This window comes from Sturnira hondurensis, unplaced genomic scaffold (assembly GCF_014824575.4).
Source record: "Sturnira hondurensis isolate 20B ecotype Veracruz unplaced genomic scaffold, ASM1482457v3 Scaffold0006413, whole genome shotgun sequence".
Lineage (NCBI taxonomy): Eukaryota > Metazoa > Chordata > Mammalia > Chiroptera > Phyllostomidae > Sturnira > Sturnira hondurensis.
The window spans coordinates 584,574-599,914 of record NW_028079044.1 but is presented as its reverse complement, the minus strand read 5'-3'; the positions used below and the strand labels follow the sequence as shown (position 1 = coordinate 599,914).

Sequence of the window (15,341 nt, the reverse complement as noted above, 5' to 3'; positions counted from 1 at the left end):
ATGTCCACATAACTTTCATCCTTTAGAGAAACATCCTAAGGTACACAGATTCTCTATCACCTCAGTAGCTTGTCTCTTCTACGTGTTCATCATTCTCACACAATCCTGCAAAAGGTACACAGTCCATCATTTAACCTTCCTACGTGACAAGTTGGAACTGCAAGTATTGCAATGGGCAGGAAAGCTTAAAAAAAGAGAGAGAAAAAAAACAGATAAGGCTTGCTATTCTTTGCAGATGAATTCAGGAGTAGTTTAATTGGAAGATAGAGAAGACCCCAAAAGCTAATCATATAAAAATAAATATGCTAATAAATATCATTTCAAATTTGATTTGGGGGTTTAAGAAATGACAGTTTTAGCAATTCTATGAGTCTGAATTGTTAAACTCCTCTAAGTAAATTACTTAGCGTTCACAAAGATAAGATACAAAAGTTCACATAAATTTCTAATTAAAAAAATAAAGCTGTTATAAACAGAAGAAAAAGAGCTCAAAGATTATGAAAAATACCTTTCTTTTGCTTGTTTTTTTAAAACAGTATCAACTTTTCTACATAGAAGAATAGTGCCATTTAGAAGAGCTAGTAACGAACATTTGTTTTCATGGGATATAAGAACTGAGGCTATTCAAGTGACGACCTAACAATAAAACTGTGTTCAGACATCAGTCACCACCCTTCTCTGCCTTTCTTGTGCCCTCACTCCTCACTTCAAATGAAGTCACTTACTGATAAACCAATGATTAGAAAACTGTGAAAGAGAGTAGCTATATTAAAAAATATATTAAATATCCATGCTGTTTGGGACACAAGAAGTACACAGGGAACTGCTAAGTTATATACTCTGTGTCCTCAGTGCTTCCAAGTTTGGAGAGCTTCAATTAACAAGATTTCAGGAGTGTTACACCCGAACCTCTGCTAAAACAGCTGTGTGAGGGTCTCACTAACCTGTGGAGCACGTTTCAAGTACAGATGGCTACTCCTTCCCCAAGGGTCTTCCGAATTTCCAGAGCATGTATATTCTGACAGTTTCCCAAGTGATTCAAATGCATACCTGTTTTGCCAACTCTGTTCCCATTTGAAAATCACCACTCTCAAGAATTCTTCCATGTAGGGGAAACGCATATGGAAAAGTACTAACACATAATTATGTGGACTGTCCATCGTACGGCAAACAGAGTCCCGGGCACTTTTACGTAACCCCATGATCACAGAAAGAGTACCATTCCTATTTAGCTGATGGATAAACTGAAGTTGCAAGGCTTAAAAATTTGCCGGAAGTCATAGAACTATAAATGGTAGACAAGGAATCCAATCCTGCGCTTCCCTCCAAAGTCTGCACTCTCCCCTCGACACTGTTCTGCTACAGTTACTGTGGGTCTCTCTCTTCCCTCCCTACGAGTCTACTATGACTGCCTCATGTCTGCACATTGGGGCGGGGGGAGGGCTGTTCTATACACACATACAGGCTTAAAAGATTCAGTCACTAGCTCTTACCCTTAAAAAAATGCTACTTCTCAAAGTACCAGATCATGCATAGCAGAGCAGTAAGAATCTTGCCTCACTACATTAACCATAAGAGGAAAAGTTTATTTTTACATCTTGGGACAAGAATACCAAGCTGGCCTAAGAATAAATCCTAAGAAAAAACACCTAGCTCTGTTTGATCTGGCTCAGTGGGCTGGGGCACTGTCCCACAATCCCAAAGGTTGCTGGTTGATTCCTGGTCAGGGCACATGCCTGGGTTGCGAGCCAGGTTCTTGGTTGGGGGCGTGTGAGAAGCAACCAATAGATGTTTCTCTCACACTTTGAATGTTTCTCTCCTTCTCTTTTTCCCTCCCTTCTCCTCTCCCTACAAATACATAAATAAAACCTTGAAAAAAATTAAGGAAAGGAAAAATATCTACAGCAAACTGACTAGCCTAAGGTATGTAGCTGCTACTTTCACATGAACAGCTACACTTCTACAATATTTCTCTTTTTATTTGCCCTACCTTCAGTTAATGGCAACTTGGTATAACTGAAAGATAGCAACAATTTTGACCAATATGAGACATTCCTTTCACTTTTCTCAGCCACTAAATCAAGTATGTGCATGTCTGCTCTTAATAAATTCTTTTAAATTCACATTTATATGAAAATGCCTCTAATACCTAGAATACATGAATAGTAAATATCTGTTTTCTTGACCCAATACCCAGGTGTAGTAATGAAACATCAGAGAATCTGGAGGTAGGGCCTTCGGTTACAGGAAGGACGGCCCACAGATGTCTGTACTGTTTGACCTACCTTGTTCTTCTTGCCTCGGGGTTCACTTACAGCCAGTTCATCTTGGAGCAGTTCTACCCTCTTGGCAAGCTGCAGGTTTCGAAATGTCAAGCTGTCCATTTCCTGCTGGAGTTTTCTCAGTGACTGATCCTTCATTTTCAGTTGTTCCTATATCAAAGTGAAAACAAACTATTCTTTATAATTTAGCCTGAAGGTTTAAAAATGAAATTGTTCTTGTTTCACCAAAATATAATCAAAACCTCTTGTTTAGGAAATTCAAATTGCATGTTTACTATTTCTGGTCCCTATGTTTTTAGCTGTTTTGTGGCAAAAGTGTTTTTTGATCAAACCAAGTAAATTTAAAAATAAAGAGTACATATACTAAAGAAACAAGATAATCATCAACTTCAAGTAAAATACCCACAACAACCTGTTGTTATATAATGTTGTTATACACATGTCTGGCAGTGAGGGGACACAAGGCATGAGGCTACAATTTTATGAACCTGAATTTTTATTTAATTAATTTATTTATTTAAATATTTTATTTATTTATTTTAGAGAGACGAAACATCAATGTGTGGTTGCCTCTAGCACACCCCATACTGGAAATATGGACTGTAACCCAGGCATGTGCCCTGACTGGGAATCAAACCAAGGATGCTTTGGTTCAAAGGCGTGTGCTCAATCCACTGAGCTACACTAGCCAGGGCCTTGAACCTGAATTTTTAAAGGGAATCCCAGACTCAATTGATGATGCCCTTCAGTAAGCAAGAACAGCCAGAAATATATTCGTACTCATTTTTTCCTATAAATCCTCTCTGAATTTAAGTCAGTCAAGTGAAATCTTTTCAATATGCTTAATTTTAAACTACTGTACTCTAATTTGTCAGAGATAAAAATCATTGTTATCCTAACATAAGAATATTTTCAACTACTGTTCTATATTGATTCCCTTTAAAGTGAAAATAGAAACAAAATCTAAAATCCAAACAACCTAACTTCTGCTGGCCGTTCTGTATTGTTTATACCATGGGATAAGAAAATAGAAAATTAGAGAAATACTTAGTTTCACTCTGTTGTTAAAAAATATTACTCTAACTACATTTCACTTACGATGTTCTGACAACTCTGTATTCACTGTTAATCAAACACAGATGGTCATATGCTACTGTATATTTACAGAACTGTACTTGTACTACTTTCACTTTAAAACCACTTGTAAGCTAAGAAGAGGTCTAGTTTTAATGAATAGCTGATTTAAATGTATTGAAACAGCAAACTAAAAACCACAGGCTGATGTCTGCAATCTACTGACATTTGTATGGTGAGAGCAGAGCTAGAGTGATAGAATAATGTTTCCAGTAAGAAGAAAAACATTGTTCTTTCTATTGTTTTGTTTAATAGCCCTCAATTTTTACTTGAAGTTCAATGGTAAACTTAGTTCTACTCCATGTCCAAATTATCACACTTCAAATTAAAAAAAATTCAAATGGTGGGGGAGGGAGGGTGTGGGTGGAGGGGATTGAAGGGGGGGAATAGAACAACTGTAATGGTATAATCAATAAAATATATTTTAAAAAAATTCAAATCAATGAATGCTTACTGTATCCACAACTCATTGAAGAGGCAAACCCAATATAATCAAAAGCCTACTATAACAGAAGACACCCCAGCAGTCCTGTTGAGTAACTGTCATTCTTAACTGTAATTATAATGACGACTGCAATAAACAGTAAAACAAAAGTAATTTCTTTACATCCTTATAATTAGTTAATCACTAGATGACTAAGGCTCCAACTCTATTAACTAATCATTAATTTTGGATGACATCTTTCCCAACCTCTCTGTAAATCCCGGTTTGTGCAATGGGGATAATAATAATATTATCTGTCCTCATACAGTTACTATGAAGACTGAGATCGTGGATATGATGTATTTAGCAAAATGCCCGACACACTGTGACTGCTCAATAAACAGAACCTGCTGTCAACATCAGCACTGTCACCACCATCGCCACTATCACAGAGCTAATCAAACACGACCAGCAACAGGAGGGTGTCAAACCAAGAGTGGGCTACAAAGACAAGGTAGGAAATACATTCCCCAGTAACAGGTTTTAAACATCATTAGGTGAGATAATGATCATTTCTTCGATGACTTAGGAGTAACAACTCCTGACTATAAAGCTTATTTTTCATCATCTTGGCTTGGGCACAGAGAGCTTTGGAAGTATGGGTAAGGTATCCTGACCCATCCCAGCTCTGGGTCTGCAGAATAACACCTGAGGAGAGCACACTCTCAAAAGACATATTTCTCTAGTGTAGGGTCCAACACTGGCTAAATAAAAGGACACACTTCTGGGTGTCAGTTAACTGAATAAAACTATGGCACTGGTTAGAAGCTACTCCAGAAAGAGCAAAGGGCAAAGGGAATCCTAATCCCTTTGGTCTAAAAAAGGAGTAAGGAAGAGAGCCAAAGAATGAGGTAGGCAGTATGCAAGGGTGGGCATAATTACAACAGGTTCTTAGGTGTAATACTATAAATACTGGGTTGGCCAAAAAGTTCATTTGTTTTTTTCCATAATGGTTGAGCTCCTTGTTGTCTTTAACTTCATTCAAAACAGTATAGATTATATTGTGACAGCTGTCATATCAGTGTTCATTAAAAAAAAAACTTAACAAAATTGGTGAATTTTTGTGTAGCCATTTTAATTACTGAAGATGGAAGAAAACATGCAACATTTTCCATATTATGCTTTATTTCAAGAAAGGTAAAAGTGCAACTGAGACACACACAAAAAAGATGTGTGCAGTGTATGGAGAAGGTGCTGTGACTGATCAAACGCGTCAAAAGTAGTTTCCGAAGTTTCATGCTGGAGATTTCTTGCTGGACAAGGCTCGAAGGTCAGGTAGACCAGCTGAAGTTGATAGTGATCAAATCAAGACATTAATTGAGAACAATCAACATTACACTACTCAGATAGCCAACATACTCAAATTACCCAAATCAATAAAGTCATTGGTGAAAATGAAGAATGTGTCTTTTTATTGTATAGAAAAAATTAAACAAACTTTTTAGCCAACCGAATAATACAATAATTTGGACTAAATGATTCACAATTTCAAATCCATTTATTAGGACACAACCCTCTGGCTGAACACTGGGGATATAAATACAAATATGACCTTGTACTCCTCAGAGTATTGTCTAGTGATCCAGATGAATTTAGCTAAATAAACTCATTAAAGTCAAATAATACATTTTTAAAAAAATTTAGCCAAGAAAATCAAAGCATGTAACATTCATACTGAAGGAAGAAAGTGAAACACAAAAAAAATGTATTACTCATCACTATCCCTAGTGAATTAACATCAGAGATTTTAACCCAGAAAATGAGCCAAATTCCCTGCTTTAAGCACCACCGAGTACTCACTTAACCTCACAATACAAATACCCTGTTGCATACCTTCAAAGCAGCAGAATTTGCTTGTTCATCCACAACACCTTTTTTCAGAACCTGATTCTGAGCCCGAAGCTGAAAACAGAGTAAGTGATAATTAAGTTTTACTTTAATTTAAAGCATCACTTATAGCAAGAAAATCACTTACGGGATTACTTTACAGGAATCATAACACTGAGTAACTATCTTCTCACATATATATGAGAACAAAAATAGTAGCCCAGAAGAGGATAGAAGGTATCACCATTCTGCCACTTCACAGATGAATACACAGTGCCTTAGCTGCCCAAGGACATGAAACCCATCACCTGTGGCAAATTGAGACTAAATTCCATCTCTCTCAACTCCTAGCACATGGTTCGTTCTATGAAACCAAGTCATCTCCCTAAATAAAAACTACTATTTTCCTTGAGACTCTGGCACACCATTCACCTGTAAAATATGTACAGTTGGATGAATTCCAGAGTAATGATTCTATAGAAAATCAAAGTGTAAGGCAGCCACATACCCAGCAGGACACCGCGCCTAATATCAGTTGTGAAAGTGTCATCAAGAATGGCAAGCCTGTTATCGGGCATCAGCTGAGACAGTGTACCAAAAGCAACTAAAAAGCAGGCTCAATTTAGAAATAATAATAATAGCAGGTAACATCCTAATGCTCATTACATACCAGAACTGTCCTAAGTGTTTTACTTCATTAAACCTCACAATCTTATGAAGTAGATACTATATTACCTCTATTTTACAGGCGATGCTGAGATTCAAGCCCCAGCAGTTTTATTTTTTAAGATCTTATTTATTTTTAGAGAGACAGGGAGGGAGAGACAGAGAAAGAAACATCAATGTGAGAGAGATACATCGATCAGCTGCCTCTCATACCTGCCTGGGACCAAACTGCAACCCAGGCACATGCCCTGACCAGGAATGGAACCGGCAACCCTTTGCCTTGCAGAATGACGCCCAACCAAGCGAGTCCCTGGTCAGGGCCTGCTTTGCCATTTTACTAGATGATATAAACTTGGGGAACTCAATTAACCTTTCTGGGCCTCAGTTATATGGTCTATAATATGGATAAATACATCTACCCTATCTTCCTTCTTCTGAGGTTGTTGTGAGAACCAGATCAAAAATACGTAAAAACACTTTCTAAACCATACGGTGTTCCACAAAGGAGACAGAGCTCTTATTTGAGAATAGAATACAAAAGAGAATAGATATACTTATCATAGTTTGCCTGGCGTCAGACAATGCCCTAAATGATGTGGGAGAGAGAAAGAAGTAAAAGAAGTGGCCCCTGTCTTCAAAGAGCTTACAATTTAAAAGGGAAGATGAAAGATAATTAGCCATCCTAGCATTTATGTTTTTTTTTAAGTACTTTAGACATTAAATTCTCTAGAACAGGAATTGGCAAACTAAGAGCCATAGACAAAATTGGCCTGCAACCTGTGTAACAGTTTGACTGGAACACAGCCAGCTCCTTAGTTACGTATTGTCTGCGTTTGCTTTGGAGCTACAATGACAGAGACAAGCAGTTAAAAACCATATGGCCCTGAGCCTAAAATATTTACTATTAGGTTCTTTACAAAAAAGTTGGGGTATCTCTGCTCTACAAGTTCAGAAAAAAGAAATAACACTTTAATGTTGACTTCTGACATGTAATATTTTACTTTTTAAGCAATATCAGCATAGTCTTGGATAATGCGTTACCTACGCAGCAAAATTCAATAAATACACTCAAACCCATCTAACCAAGAGGCAGCAACGCTTCTTGGGTACCTAGGTCTCATTTCATACCACTGTCCTAACTTTGATCTATGATGTCTTCTTGGAGTGGTTTTTAGAAGCTCCTAGTGACTGTTCCAAAAACTAGAGATGAAGCTTGAAATCTGTGGAACTGTAAATTTTCTGTAGGACCAAAACTACAGCAATAAAAAAAAAAACCTCAACTTTCATTTCTAAGGCACATTTAAAAGCTACCTGTAGCAAACTAAACAAAAAGGAAGAGCTAAAATGGAAGGTAAAAAACCTTTCCAATTACTGTTGTTTGGAATTTAATCTGATTCTATTGAAAAATCATTTGGATTTTCCTTTTGAAAATACTTTGCTAAATGAGTAACAATTCAAACATAGTTTCAGTGAAACTGTGTAATAGAAAATGCAGCTTTCAGAAATAGTTATCTAAAAATACCCTTATTATTTAGTAGGTAGAAAAGGGTGACATGGGAGACTCCATTGCCACGTGAATTACACTTTGTAACACTGGGCATTTTCCTGCCTTTCGACAGCACACTGGTCCGTCACTGAACCAGCAGCCCAGCAAATGCTGACAATGCTGTCATCGGCCTGGCCTTTTCCAGTCCATTTCTCCTCACCAGCACTCACCGCCGTAGGGAGGCAAATGCATATTATTCCTGTTTTAGAAGTAGATATAAGATGACCAAATGGTCGCTAATGCCTCTGAGATAAGCTCGGAGACTCCAATGCACGTGGATGTATCTGAAGTCCCTGTTATGACAGGAAAATGCTCCAGAAGACAATACTGTGTGGTTCCAGCATAAATCTGACACGTTCCCGTATGTAACATCCCTCATAACTAAGGGAAGCATCAATTGCAAAACAAACTGTTAGAGAAGTAATTGATGCTTGGTTTTCCCATTGGTTATTACTGCCTCAAAAACAGTTTTTAAAAGATTATCCTTGACCAAAAGCTCCTATACTGATACCGTTCTTTGAGCAGCTGTGCACCAAGCTCTTCCGTTCCATTCAGTAGAGGGACAGTACCTCTGAATCCCAATTTGCAAGTCTTCTTAGTCCTTTTACACCTCATTTTTCATGGTCTTATAATTTTCGGATTAGCTTTACCTTTACTCTGAAAGCACAGCCCTTCCTCTTTTTGGCCAATCACATCCCAGCTGGTGTTTGATGAGCTTTTCCTCCCTCTGGTCCTACCTCTTTCCTAAGCTTTTCCTAACCACTCCCTGCAGTCTTCCTATGGTCCACAATGGGAAAGAGGTTCCCACAATGGGAACCCTAGTTCCCTTGGCACCTGCTAGTATAGTAACAAGACACCTCTTACTAAACCGTTCAGTTTTAATTTTACTTTTAAAGTAGTAAATTTGACATTTATTAAGTTATGTGTGATCTATGATTAATTTATGATTTCTCTACTCATCTCCCATCTGTCAACTAAACTGTCTTTCATGGTAGAGACTACAGCATAATTCCCTGTATCTTTTGCCAACAATGAAAGATCAATGCTATGGATATAGAAGGCACTCAATAAATGTTTAGAAAATCAACTTAAATACTGTGTGGAAAAGGTGTTTAAATGTAATGCATTATATACTTGTAAAAGACTGTCCTTAGTGTAACAGTCCCTAAGACCCTTCTCCAAATGATTTGAACCTCCTGGTCCTATAAAACACCACGCATCCTCAAAAGCCCTGACCAATGAGCAATGCCCTGACTTATTCTATGATTCTGGAACAGCCCGGCCTCAATCGGGCTCATCACAAAGCTGTTTCTCCAAGTTCAGAGTGTAGAGGTGAGCCAACTATGATCACTCACATGCCACTTTGACAATCTGTGGTGGGATAATTGGCCCAAAATTAGGGATTTACTACCTTAAATCACAAACTGTTAGACGAGTTTGTGGGGAAAGAGAGAGGAATCGTCTATAAGCATTTTCTCATCTAATCCCCAGCAATCTTCTGGGTTAGAACTACTCTCAATAGCTACTTTCACACAATGAACATTTTGAGATCTGTACATGTTTTACTACTCTGTGAAACCCATCTTTAAACATACAGCTTTTTTCATTACAAATCAATGTGTGCAACAGGCATCCTGGAGCCCATTCTTAAGCTTCACCAAAACCCCGACTTGCAGCTTCAGGATACAGGAGGCATCTGCAGACCCCAGCTACAGTATCTCTGGCCTCAAAGATCCCTAAAATTCCCTCCAAATCTAACATTTTAAGTATTCCAAAGTGCTGGGAATACCACTTAGTCTTTCTACCTACTCACTTCTTCCTCCCCCTGGAAGTAAATAAAGAATCAGTTGGCTGGGTGGTCTGTGTACTACTAGCTGAGGTTATTTGGTCACTGAGGCAGGGAAAAAACCTTCTCCTCTCAGACCTGCCCTCAAGTGAACCCTTTCTCCGGCTCCTGCTACCACGTAGGGTTCCTTACAAATCCCCCAACCCCATCCCCTGCAGTCTAGCTGCCCCATCAGTCACTGAATGCATAAGTGAAGTGAATTAAAGAGGAAGAGGAAGACAACCCTTGTCTTTCTAAGTGTGGTTCATGGACAGCTGCAAGAGCATCCCAAGGAGCAGAATCTGAGGCCCCACCCCAGGCCTACCAAACCAGAATCTGCAGTTTAACAAGGTCTGCAGATGAGTCACATGGACATTTACATCAGTGATGCACTGGTCTAAGGGCTAAGCTAGCATTGTCCAACACGTTCCTCCTTAAATTATTTGAAATGAAATAAAATCTAAAATTGAGTGCTCCAATGGCACTAGCTGCTACATTTCAAGTGCTCGACAGCCTCATATGGCTAGTGGTTACCCTGCTGGACAGCAGACACCAAACACCTTCACCCTCATGTAACATCTTAGCTTTAGCAATCAACCCTGCACATCAGCGTAAAAATTTAAAAATAATAATATAATAATCCTGTTTCTCTTACAGGAGGGGGCAATTAATCAGCTTTCCAGACCCCACTACCTAGAAAGCAAACACAGACAGTCACCACTGACATTTCCCCACTATCAGTAGCTCTATAATAAGAGCATAAATCTGACACATCCCATATGTAATATCACTCATATCTAAGAGAAGCATCAATTGCAAAACAAACTGTTAGAGAAGTAACTGATGCTTGGTTTTCCCATTGGTTATTACTGCCTCAAAAAGAGTTTTTAAAAGATTATCCTTCAGCAAAAGCTCCTATACTGATATCACTCCTTGAGCAGCAGTTCTCAAATTCCGATGTGCACCCGAATCACTGGAGAGGTCTGTCACAACACGGACTGCTGGGTTTTACCGCCAATTTTAGTTTCAGTAAGTCTAGGATGGACCCAAGAATTTGTTTCCTGACCATGATGCTGACCCAGGGGCAGCACTTTGAGAACCAATGATCCAGTTAGAACTTGAAACTTTACACATACAACACGGTGCCAGGCAAGAATGCAGGAGCCCCTGCTGAAAGCAGGCTGAAACCAAATGAGCCAGGGCTGAGTGCACTTGGCCATCCTTCTCCATAATGAGATATATCAGAGCCTCAGAAGCAGAGCAGCCCGTGGAAGACAAGTAAGAAATGCTCTTTGAGTCTTCATCGACAGTATAGTAACTGAGGCCTTGACCAGCTTTCCCTCACACCTCAAAGAGGCAGCTTCCTTCTATTAACTTCATGAACCTCTGAAAATCGGCTTCTACACACCTTTCTCCTCTCCAAACCCTATTAAACCTGAAATTTTAAAAGCCTCCAGTGATGACCCCTTAATTGCCCCCAACCACCAGGGTCTTGCACTCCACTTTCACTTCATGTTTTGGCAGTTTACCTGCCTCAGCAATTTTCACCTGCTTCAGCCTCCAGGGTTCATCTTTTACCTAAGTAAACTCTCAGTGTCTTTAATGCGAGCTCCTCAGACTTTTTGCCTTCTCAAGAGGAAAGACGATTACGACCACAGTTCTTAAGCAAACAGTGGGCTCCTTCCTGGAACACGGGCTGAGATTTGATTTATGTAAGAATGAGAAGAGCCCTGGACAATGTGGCTCAGTTGGTTGGAGTGCCATCCCGTACACCCCAAGGTTGACAGTTCAATTCCCAGCTGGTGCTTGCAGGTTCAATCCCTGGGCAGGGCGCGTATGGGAGGCAAACAATCAATGTTTCTCTCTCATATCAAGGTTTCTTTGTCTCTCTCTCTCTCTGTCCCCCCAACCCTCTCCTCTCTAAAATCAATAAACATTTTTTAAAATTTTTTAAAAGAATGAAAAGATTCTATAAATGTTCTTGGGTTAGGAATCATGTTTGTTCCTCTTTTAATATGTAGGTCTCCTATACACAGATTATAAACGGAAATCTTTTTTTCTTTATATCCTAACTGGATTTCAACAACAGCACACAATTTCTCCATCAAGTAAAGTAATAAGAAGGTATACTACCCCTTCCATAGAATCAGTGCTGAAGGTAGCATAGACCTTATCTAGAAATTCCTTGACATTAGAATTGGCAAGAAATAAAAAGCACGTGAGACCCTAGCCAAGCAGCTCAGTTGGCTGGAGTGTCGTCCCAACATGCCAAGTTTGTATGTTCGATCCCCAGTCAAAACACATACTAGAATCAACCAATGAATGTATAAATAAAGTGAAACAGTAAGTCCATGTTTCTTCTTCTCTTTCTGCACCCCCTATAAAATCAATAAACTTTTTTAAAAAGCACATGAAATCTTTTGACCAATCTTTGTTCTCTTGTGTTGAGTTTTCCATCACATTGAAATTAAAAGGATGACAAATGGTCTGGCCCAATAAGAAAGAATAACCTCTGCCCAGCAGATCTGTTACAGTCTCCTTGGCCTCTCCCCCTTCTCTTGTCACACCCTTCCCGCAAATGTTCGCCAAAGCATCTCCCTAAAGTGTTCTACCCTGATTCACTCCTGAAGTTCAACTATCATTTTCATGGTAATTATTCCAAAAGTTCTCGCTTTTGTCCTAACTTTTAGCCAGTCCATTTCACTAGAAGTTTTCAGCAATTACCCAACATCAATCACCTCAAGCTATTACACTTTGTGAATAACTTTAACACAACTTTGAACCTCAAAATTCTATGATTGCATCTAAACGTTAATTCACCCCTTCACTTCAAAATGGCTGGCCTTTCAGCCCACCCTCTAATGTCTGTGGCAGTCATGTTCCCTCATCTCAAAACTTCAAGGTCAACTTTGACTTTTTCCTTCACTTACCATGTCCCACAGAATGAATGAGACAAAAGGATGACCGTCTCATGCATTCCACATATCTGTCATAAGTGTAGTGCTATGCAAAAAGCAGACACTCTGACAAGAAGTAATCTAAAAAGTATTTTTTAACCGTAATTCCTAAATCTAGGGCCCCTCTCCATCTCACAGTCACTATCTTTGTTTAACCCTATGTTATTCTCCCCCAGACTATTCCAACAACCTACAGTCTCTTCCTTTCACCACTCTTTCCCTACTTAAATCTATCCTCCAAATGGTTACATTTCCTTCATAAAAGTAATGTTACACCCCTCTCTAAAAACCTTTGATGTTTCTCTATCACTCAAAAACTAAAGTTCAAATTTCCTATTTGACATCCACAACCCCTCATGATCAGGACCAAATTACCCCTCCAACCATATTTCACTCTGTCTGCCATGCATCTTAACGTGCTTTCGTGTCAGCTAACATAGTCTGTCCCCTTTGCCTGGAATGCTACCATCCTTCCCTCCCTCTTCCCTCCTCCCCAGTCTGAGTAACTCCATCTCTTCTGTGCTCCCACTGAACTAACACTTCTCATAGTGTATTATAATTATGAACAATGTTTGAACATTCTATTAAACAGATCTCCTTTCGCTGGAACTCTGCCTCACTCAACCAACTCTGGCAAACTGTTTACAGGGGGTACATAACAAGCATCTGTTGAATGAAAGAGCTTAAACATCCCCCCAAAACCCCAAATATTTCAAAGTTTGTATTACTTTCTTTAGGTTATTCAATTTTTCATCAATACAGTCACTGCTCAAAACATTTTGGGGACTTCCCTTTGCCTTTGGAATTGCCTTCTGAGCTTCTTTACTTTCTGGAGAAGAAAATCAGTCCCCTTACTTTATATTCATGAAATGTTTTCATGCGAAAATAGTAGAGCCAAGTTTGTACACTCCTGCCATTCTCCACCCACCCTGCTGCATCACACGGATTTGTTCCAACTTCTGGCCCTTTCAAAGAACAAAATATTCCTTCAAAGGATGAAAGCTGTCACCACTGACATTATGTCACTGGTTCTTAGGACAATTTCAAATGGAAATGCAAGAAACTGTGCCAATGGCAGCACCGCTGGAGTTAAGTGTAGTATCTCAGAAGGCTCCCATTTGATAGGGAAAAGACTAATGGGCATATTTAGACGTGGGTTTTATTTTTTCATTTCACCGTACTGAACATTTGTTAAACGAAATCATAAAAAATGTCTCAGTTTCTCCAAGTTGTAAAAAGGGGGCTAAGTTTTTCCACTGCCCCCATGAATGCCACTGTCACTGAAAACTAAGGTTAATGACTGCTAAATCGTACTTTTGATAGTTATGATTCCGGTTTTATAACTTCATTAGGATATTTCTTAAGACAGAAACACCATCCCCAGAAGCAGCCCTTTGTCAAGGGAAGGGTTCCATCATTTACAAGGCTGATGCCAGAAATACGACAAACAGGCCTAACTTAACATGTACTGAACACCTGCCGGGTGCCCTGCCCCACTCCAGGTGACCAAGGGAAAAGCGAGAGAATGGCGCAAGCGTAGGATTCCAGCTTTCAAAATTTCCTATTTCCAGACCTCGTGCTTAACACTGAACACATCAAAACCACTGTGCCTGGTGAAGCAGTTTACACCCATGACTCTATTTACCCTTCCGAATTGAATGGGGGCAGATCAATCTCTTTATATTAATACCATCCCTGTGGGCAGGAAGGAATCTTGATCTTCTCCATCACTGGGCTGGGAAAATTGAGGAAACAGCACCCACCCGGCCAGCAACAGAGGCAGAGGCCAGGATTTCTGACATCTCAGTTCCACGCCCGCTAGTTCAGTGAGAAGGCAGAATCAAACTCCTGCTACTTCCCACAGAAACGCAAACGAACCCAGACACCGCCCGGCTCAACCTCCCGGGAGCTGCAGGTGGAGGATTGGTAACTGTGGGAAGGGGAGGCGGAGGAGAGAGGTGGAGTGTCCTCGCGTGCTCCCTCCGCGGTACCCCACCGCGACAAGTCAAGGCAACCCGAGGCCTCAGGGCCAGGGACCCCCTAATCCCCGCCCATGATGGGTACCTTCGAGTACTCCTGAGCCAGCTTCTGGTACTTCCCCTGCAACTCTGCCGAGGCCATGGCCTCTCCCGCCCCGTCCAGGCCGGGGGCCCAGGCTGTCCAGCCCCGCCCCCCGCCCCCAACCCCAGACACACTCTTCGGTACGGTTCAGCCGGCGCCTGTCGGCTTCAACACCGCTGCCGCCGCGCCTCCTCCTCCACTTCCGGGTTCGCCCAGGGGAGGAGCGAATGCCGGAGGCGGGGCGACGTCTTAACGTCACCACCCCACCCTCCTGCGGCCTAGCACGTGCGCGCGCAGCCTCGCTGGCTTGCCAGGGTTCAGTCTCTGGGAGTAGAGAACGCCATCTTGACGCATGGTCCAAGATGGCATCTTAGGATGGAGAGGGAGAGTCAAGAAGGGAAGAAAATGATGAGTACACAGAACGGGTGGGAAACCAAGGAAAGGGGCGGTGGTTGCGAAGAGCCGAGGACCGGAAGAAACAGGAACAGGAATTCTAAGCGCAACAGGAATTCTGGCCGGTCCGCTCTTCCCCCCCCCTCTGGTTCCCATGGCAACCCTC

General features: G+C 40.6%; 1 protein-coding gene across 1 annotated transcript in view; it reads right to left on the bottom strand.

The window, feature by feature from the left end:
• The window catches only part of PPP1R21 (protein phosphatase 1 regulatory subunit 21), a 61,898-nt gene extending 46,977 nt beyond the window's left edge, over positions 1 to 14,921 (bottom strand). Inside the window, exons 1-3 of the mRNA XM_037047849.1 lie at positions 14,786 to 14,921; positions 5,734 to 5,802; positions 2,286 to 2,432 (exon numbers count right to left, since the gene is read on the bottom strand). Coding sequence (XP_036903744.1) covers positions 2,286 to 2,432; positions 5,734 to 5,802; positions 14,786 to 14,842 — 273 coding nt within the window. The 5' untranslated portion in view covers positions 14,843 to 14,921. The remainder of the gene's footprint in view (positions 1 to 2,285; positions 2,433 to 5,733; positions 5,803 to 14,785) is intronic.
• Between the last annotated feature and the right edge of the window lie 420 nt (positions 14,922 to 15,341).